We start from the raw sequence: 8302 nt of genomic DNA on the forward strand, positions 1-8302 counted from the left end.
TCCTAAACATCATTCCTCATTAGGCCGCACAGGTATTTCAACCCAGAGCTTCTTGGTGACCCAAACCTCATACCCCCATTTCGCAGTTGGAGGCATGAGAGTCTGCAACTATTAGCTGACACTGCATAGTCCCCTTGACTCTGCAGTTCCTCAAAAGTATTTGTAATTATGAGTAAAACAAGGTGGGGAATGTTATTATGTTGACAAGTGGCACCAGAATTCTTTGGCATATGCAGGCTCCTTTCAAAGAAAGAAACTTGGAGACATAAGAACAAACCCCCAAGAGAGAACGATAGATCAACCCTTGAAAAGAAACAACCACTCTTCTTTGGGGGCGGGGGTGCTTTGGTACAGTCTGACTGAGGGCAGGGGATGCATGCAAGTGACCTCTTACTGTCCCTACACCCCAAGCATTCTCTAAGCTGATGATAAGGCACTGAGAAAATACCCCCAGGTAAAATACCCCCTCTGGAGAGAAGCCGAAGGTTTTCTGCAGTACAGGACCAGGTCTGCAGCTAAAAGACACTTTGGGAGGCTACAGAAGCCCATCTAAGCTTTCCCACATCAGCTTTTCTCCCCCTCCTCCCCTCTGTGCCCAACACAGCTCTCCCATTCTCTCTCTCTCCTATTGTTTTCCAAACATCCCTCCCTTCATAAAAGCTGTCTGGCTGGGAGCTTAAAATATTGCTGGACAGTAAAACCTACCCATCAGGGCCAATCCAGTCATATCTGCTCAGTCGTGCAGCAAGGTAGGGGCGGGATAGAGAAGTGGGAGGTGGGCTTTTAGGCGCCAAGGGAAAGAGGACAAAGTTGCCATTTTGCTGCTGAGTGCCAAGAGAGAAAGAGAGCACATATTTCTCCGGGGGACCCTACTGCTGTTGGCAAGTTTTCCTTGGGTTACGTTGGTTTGTCGCCTTCCCTGCCATGTAACCTGGGCTTCTTTTCTAGCCTAATCTAAGGGCCAGATCGGGGTTTCTACAAAAGGAAAAACGTTGTCACTAAGGTTTGGTCTTGGGTTGGGATGGCTGAACTTAGAGTCCAATTCTGAAAATCCTCTTGGGACTGGCCTGAGAGTGGGCAGAGTTTCGGAAGGGAAAGGACTGTAGGAATGGGAGAGGGGGATGAGAGGGGAGATGCCCAAATTCTAACTACAATTTGACTTTTTAAGGTTTTCTCATTTTTTCAGAATGAATTAACATGCCTCCAGGAATCCCGAGAGATCTAAAATAAGTATTTGGTATTTATGAAAGAGTTTTATACTTTTTCCTTGATCTCTGTGATAGGTGTAACAGTAATTACTTCTGAGTGCTGTGGGTGGAGAGGAGGCTTCATGCGCTGCATTTTCGATGTTGGGGCATTTAATGGTGCATAAGAATAGGTCTAGCTAAAGACCCCAACAGTCTTCCTGGGGGCAGGCTGTGCTGTTTCTCTAGGAAAGCTTCTCTTTGCTCTAGAGTCTAGCTGCTCTAGAGACATGAAGGGAGACCCATTTATACTCCCTTACCAACCAGACTGGTAAGTGGCCATGTAATCCTTTGGGGTAACTGGCTAACACAGGTGTAAGTGTGGTATTCTGCCTCTTCTCAAAGCCAAGAGAAGAGGATACTTCTCTGTATTGGAGATTGCCCTGGGCTTGAAGCCAGAAGAGCAGGGCTCCCACCCCTGCTCTGCCCTCACTAGTTGAGCCCCCTTGGCAGACTTAGTGAACCTCCCTGCCTGCCTTCCTATCTGTTAATGGAGGCTGAAAATGCCTGGTTCACTGGTTCTAAATGGTCATCCTGCGGACCTGTCAGTTCTGGTCCAAGATGAACCTTCCAGAAGCCTGTAGTAATAATGTGGTAAGCAATATAGTAAATTTTTCACCAACTTAAATGTGTTCCATTTAAAGGACTTTTATTCTGAAATTATGTCTTTTCTGGTTTTGTGGTATGATATTCCCCCTCTTATGAAATGATGTAGTCATAATTGTGATTTAATAAGTTTTTTTTTAAGATTTTATTTATTTATTTGACAGAGAGAGAGATCACAAGTAGGCAGAGCAGCAGGCAGAGAGGGTGGGGGGAAGCAGGCTTTCCACTGAGCAGAGAGCCTGATGCTGGGCTTGATCCCAGGACCCTGAGACAATGACCTGAGCCGAAGGCAGAGGCTTAACCCACTGAGTCACCCAGGCACCCCAAGTTTCTTATTTTTATATCCTTGCTTGGCAAAATTAGGAGCTGGTAACTCTGTGTTGGCCCCCCTGTTCTGCTGGTACTTTACTAGTCTATGATGTCAAAGTTTGAGAACTACTGGCCTAGTTTACAGGTTCTTATGAGGACTGAAATAAGATATGGAAAAGTGTATCAGTTATAAATAGACAAAGGATACCCAAACATAAGGTGTCATTTTAATCATTATTTAAAACCATAATCCTGGGACACCTGGGTGGCTCAGTGGGTTAAAGCCTCTGCCTTCGGCTCAGGTCATGATCCCAGGGTCCACATCGGGCTCTCTGCTCAGCAGGGAGCCTGACCCCGCCCCCCACCCCACCCCCCACCCCCCCGCCTCTCTGCCTACTTGTGGTCTCTGTCTGTCAAATAAACAAATAAAATCTTAAAAAAATAAAAATAAAAATAAAACCATAATCCTCTGGTGGAACATTCTGTTGGATGACCTGGGGTGGATGCGTGAACTCCATCGGTTTACTTTCTATCTGTAAAAGATCTGTTTCTTTTTGCAGAAGAGCAGAGAAATATTCTTCCTTTGGTTTAAATTACTCCCTGCTCCAGTGGAATAATTTGTTCAGATATACTCTTATCTGACTTCCTTTATGTATAATTTTCATTGGTAGAAGTCAAGGACCCAAGGCATTTTCTCTTAGCACCTCTAAAGCTCCTCTTCTTAAAAGAATAATGGGTCTGTTTCAACAGCATGGAATTGGAAAGATTTTTTCCTAAGTTAGTTTCTCTTCTTCCATTATCATGAGAAACTTTGTAACTAGACATTAAAACACACACACACACACACATTCACACACTCAGTCTTAGCATTGCAGAGTAGGGTATGAAAGGACACAAATTTGGCTTAATTTGGAAACTACTGATGGGGTGGTCGGGAGGATCTTCATGTTTCATGAATATGCCACAACAGTCACAACATGTCAAAAATCACTGGCCTTCCAGTTTATTTATACAAAACAGTCTCTCAAAACAGCTAGTTTTGGATCAATCTGCAATCCTTGTTTTGGTATTTAGGCTTTCTTTGCAAGTTCTCTGTCTGCCACTGCTAACTGCAGCAAGAAGACTGGAGTTTCCTAGACTTTAACTAATACTGGTATTATATGCACTCAGAGATTGAGAATTTCAGATTTCAAATTATTACCATTGGTCCCATGTACTGGTTATTTATGGAGCGCCTACTCTGTGAAGGTCTTTGTTTTGTGTCATGACGTTTCATAGAAGATGAAGATAAAATGATCCCTGGCCTCCAAGAGCTTTTGATTCTCAAAGGGAGAAACAAGATTGATAGACACGCTATCCTCAAAGTGTGTGCTCACTGCACACGTCCACATAGGTACCTGAGTGAAATACACACGGAAATCCCAAAGGACAAATACAGTACAATACAAGGAAGAGTGTCAAATCTGAGTTGATACATCAATGGGGACAAGACATTAACAACACTAGATGTAGAGTACGTTAAGGCCAGACTTGATCTTATAAGAATAAATTACATAAACTGCTGTTTTCACATGAATGTTAGATTGAACCATGTGATAGGAAACTGGGGTTTTCCTGGCTCTGCCAACAGTAGGATTTATGCCTGGGCTGCTTACCTGATTGTGAGGTTTCCCATCTTTTTTCCCTCTGAAGGCAATGGAAATGGCTGCCCTTCACTACAGGGCAAGCACTAGATTTAACTGCCCATGGAGGAATGTTAAAAGCAGAAGTATAGCTAGACACATGTGGCTGGGATTCTGAATGGCTGGTTCTGGGTGGAGGACCCTCTCCTACTCTCAGCCCCCCATCTCTACCTACAAGGAACTCTTCCCAATGCTGGAGTCATGACTGGGGAGCCGCAGATGCTCTCACCTTCTCAGGAGGACAGAAGCTGCTCTTGGGTACCCTACCTAGTTGGGAGTTTCTGGGGCTCCAAGAGGAGCAACACCCTCTGCTCTACAACAAAAAGCAGCCACAGCTGTGCATACCCTGAGAGCACAGCGTGCGCATTGCTCACGCCTGCAATCACTGTCTGCCTCCCGTACCGTCTGGCTGGACTCCAAACCACAGACTGGAGGGAGGCTTTAAGATGCCACTTTGTTTATCCACTCCAATCTATGAAAATCACACCTTATTTAAGATATCACTTTTCATCACTCATTCAAGTGCTTAACAAGTATCCCGGTCATTAAAGCAGTGGTCTTCTGATGCTATAGGGTGAGACAAGGCTGAAAGAAGCCCAGAGCAACATCTCCAGCATGCGCTCTTGCCACCGTCTAAGAGCCACACTGAGAAAACACTGCAACACTAGAAATGTTCAGGCTGGAGGAGCATTTGCCACAGGCTGAGATAGAAGTTTTGTTTTGTTTTGTTTTTAAGTTTATTTATTTATTTAAGTGATCTCTACACCCAATGTGGGGCTCGTACCCACAACCCCAAGGTGAAGGATCCCATGCGCCTCAGATTGAGCCAGCCAGGTGCCCCAATGTAGAAGTTTTGATCATAGTCCCTTAGGTTAGCACAGGTTTGCACTGGGTGAGTGTCCCAGTTTACACATATCAGCCTTGTCAGTTCGATCCCCAGTGCATTAATCATGCTATTGCTAGGGGCATGATATGCTATCATGTTTAATGGTATTTTTGTTGTTGTTGACAAATTTTTAGCTCTATTAAGGTAGGCACACATTACAGAACCTAAAACATTTTCATTCTGTGAGACACTAAAAGTGTCTCAGTGGACTTTCCTCACCGTGTAACGTGATTCCTCCCTGAAGCATGCTCCCCATTCTTTGGTTTTAAAAGACTAATAATAATCATATAAAAAAAGACAGTACTCTCCATTTGTGATGCTGTTAAGAATGGTTTGCAGATGTCAACATAGAGAAGAAAGAAACATAAATTAAGAGACCAGGAGTTGCAGAATTGTGTAGTTTAGATCGAAAGCAGTGTATCTCCAGGGTGTCATGGAAAGAACTCAGCCTTTGGGACCAGGCAAACAAAACGACTGCTATTTAACTGTCTGATCCCAGTTTGTTTAACCTCTCTGAACTTCAGTTTTCTCATGTGTTCAAATCAAATTGGTTAAACACTTCCTGAGCTTTCACTGGGTGCTGGGCTCTGTGACAGGCCCTGAGTATGCAGCAGTGAATGAAACATACATGGCCCATAGCCTTATGAAGACTATAGTCTAGCAGGATCCAATTAAATGAAATAATGAAATGTCAAAAGCCTGTCACAAAGTAGATGTTCAAAAAATCCTTCCACTTCCCTCCAAACACATCATTGTACATTTCAACACAGTCCAGGTAAAATGGCTACAGGCAGTTTCACACATCCAAGAATTCTGTTGGGGGCCCAGACCCCTCACAGTATAGGGTTTTCTTCAGTATGATGCCTCTTAAAGCATAGTTTAGCTTGTGGTCTTGATTTAAACCCATGTAAACATGGGTTTCTATCTATGGTCAACAACGAGCCCTTATTTGGGGTGGAATTCAAGGAATGATACACATATCGCCTCATCTACACTTTCAGACCACCCCTTGCAAGTGACAGAGAGCAGGTATTAGCATTAAACCCCTTTTGCAGATGAGGAAGATTCTTCGCACCGCTCTTGTCCCTTCATCCCAGCACGCAAGAGGAGGCACTCCACTCGATAGGTGCTCTTTTACATACTGATGGTTCCAGCAACTCAGAAAGGAGAGGTACCCCACCCTACCCCCAGGGAGCAAGCGTTAACAGAGAGAGACTGGCAGGGGATGGCACCACGGCTGATCAGCTCTTGCCTTCTTCCTCCTCCAGGTGGGTGAGAAATGGGTGACTGGAGTTTCCTGGGGAACATCTTGGAGGAGGTGAACGAGCACTCGACGGTCATCGGAAGAGTCTGGCTCACCGTGCTCTTCATCTTCCGGATCCTCATCCTGGGCACAGCCGCGGAGTTCGTGTGGGGGGACGAGCAGTCCGACTTCGTGTGCAACACCCAGCAGCCCGGCTGCGAGAACGTCTGCTACGACGAGGCCTTCCCCATCTCACACATCCGCCTCTGGGTGCTGCAGATCATCTTCGTGTCCACGCCATCGCTGGTGTACGTGGGCCACGCCGTGCACCACGTCCGCATGGAGGAGAAGCGCAAGGAGCGTGAGGCCGAGGAGCTGTGCCAGCAGGCGGCGGGCGACGGTGGCGAGAGGGTGCCGCTGGCCGCGGACCAGGGCAGCATCAAGAAGGGCAGCAACAGCAGCAAAGGCACCAAGAAATTCCGGCTGGAAGGGACCCTGCTGCGGACCTACATCTGCCACATCATCTTTAAGACTCTCTTCGAGGTGGGCTTCATCGTGGGCCACTACTTCCTGTATGGCTTCCGGATCCTGCCCCTCTATCGCTGCAGCAGGTGGCCCTGCCCCAATGTGGTGGACTGCTTCGTGTCGCGGCCAACGGAGAAAACCATCTTCATCCTGTTCATGCTGTCGGTGGCCTCGGTGTCCCTCTTCCTCAACATCCTGGAGATGAGCCACCTAGGCCTGAAGAGAATCCGGTCTGCCTTCAAGAGGCCCGTGGAGCAGCCCCTGGGGGAGATACCCGAGAAGTCCCTCCACTCCATTGCCGTCTCCTCCATCCAGAAGGCCAAGGGCTACCAGCTGCTGGAAGAAGAGAAAATCGTGTCCCACTATTTCCCCCTGACTGAGGTCGGCATGGTCGAGACCAGCCCACTTTCGGCCAAACCTTTTAGTCAGTTCGAGGAGAAGATGGGTGCGGGGCCCCTCGGGGACCTGTCCCGAGCTTACCAAGAGACACTGCCTTCCTACGCTCAGGTGGGGGCACAGGAGGGGGAGGTGGAGGAGCAGCCTGTAGAGGAGGGGGCCGAACCAGAGGTGGGAGACAAGAGGCAGGAAGGGGAGACAGTGAGCACAGAGGGGCTGGAGACCACAGCAGTGCTGGAGGGGGAGAAAGCTGAGACTCCTGAGGTGGGGAAGGAGGGTGAGAAGGAAGACCTACAGCCTGAGAAGGTATCAAAGCAAGGGCTGCTGGCAGAGAAGTCGCCTTCCCTGTGTCCAGACCTCACGAGAGATGACACCAGACCGCTGAGCAGGCTGAGCAAAGCCAGCAGCCGAGCAAGGTCAGATGATCTAACCGTATGAAGTGGGGCCGAAGAATGAAAGAAAGAAAAGAAAACACCAGAGTTAACATAGGGCACGATGAAACATAAAGACGCCACCATGATTCAAGTCTTCTGTCCCTCCCCTCACACCCACCCCTGGTTGGACAGGAGCTGCAGAGGACACAGCACTTGCTATACAACTAGGAAACCACATTTCCCAAATAAAAGGGCCACCAAGAAAAAGTCACTGACCTGTCAAAGTTCCCAGTCTCGAATGACTGCCCTGCCCCTCCAGCTCAACTACAATGGGAAGCGCTGCTTTAATCCTCATTTCTCCACAGAAATCCCTCCAATCAGAATTGTGGTTGCCTCATAGCTTTTTGCCGGTCCGACTCAAGCTCACTAGCTCAGCCGGATTTTTATCACACCAGCACTTCCCTAACAGATACCATATGATCATATATCAGGGGGCCCAAGCTCAGATGTCTATGGGGTGCAGGCAGGGGCTTTCAATGGTTGGGGTGGGCCTGTTCTAATGCCATGGGATGTCTAGGGTTGTGAAGACTGGGGCGGGGGGGTGGCGGGGGGCAGAGGGCAGCTGCCACTCAGTACCAGACACTGATTATCAGGCAGTGTTACCGGACCATCTGATTTTTTCAGAGAATCCAGAAGTCCAAACTTCTCAGTGAAATTTTTAACACTGCCAACTAAATTTTTAAATATACCACGTGGACCAAGCAAAATGTGCACAAGCCAAGTTTAAGCTTTGGGGTACTAGTTTGCAAAGTTCGCCTACACTAGCGAGCCCAGCTTTCCTGTGGAATTGGTCATATTGTTTATGGTCTCAACTTGTGTCTATGGCTCCCAAATCTCAGTTCACCGTTTTGAAGTGTTCAGTTTAAAATCATCAGTTCAGGAGATACCCAGTATTCTCAATGACCTTCCTTTTGGGTCACTGTAGCCCCTGGGTTCTGATTTAATTATCCCTTGAATTGGTGGGGATTCTGCCCTGG

At 47.4% G+C, this 8302-nt stretch overlaps 1 protein-coding gene across 1 annotated transcript; it reads left to right on the forward strand.

Moving 5' to 3' along the window:
• Window positions 1-6006: 6006 nt before the first annotated feature.
• GJA8 (gap junction protein alpha 8) lies at window positions 6007-7329 on the forward strand. The gene has a single exon (XM_059374430.1). The coding sequence runs from the start codon at window positions 6007-6009 to the stop codon at window positions 7327-7329; it is 1323 nt and encodes a 440-aa protein (XP_059230413.1).
• The last annotated feature ends 973 nt before the right edge of the window (window positions 7330-8302 follow it).

This window comes from Mustela nigripes, chromosome 14 (genome assembly GCF_022355385.1).
Source record: "Mustela nigripes isolate SB6536 chromosome 14, MUSNIG.SB6536, whole genome shotgun sequence".
Classification (NCBI taxonomy): domain Eukaryota; kingdom Metazoa; phylum Chordata; class Mammalia; order Carnivora; family Mustelidae; genus Mustela; species Mustela nigripes.

What these genes read in the sequence shown, in the direction of transcription:
- GJA8 (XM_059374430.1), top strand. Translation starts at nt 6,007, where the DNA reads ATGGGTGACTGGAGTTTCCTGGGGAACATCTTGGAGGAGGTGAACGAG.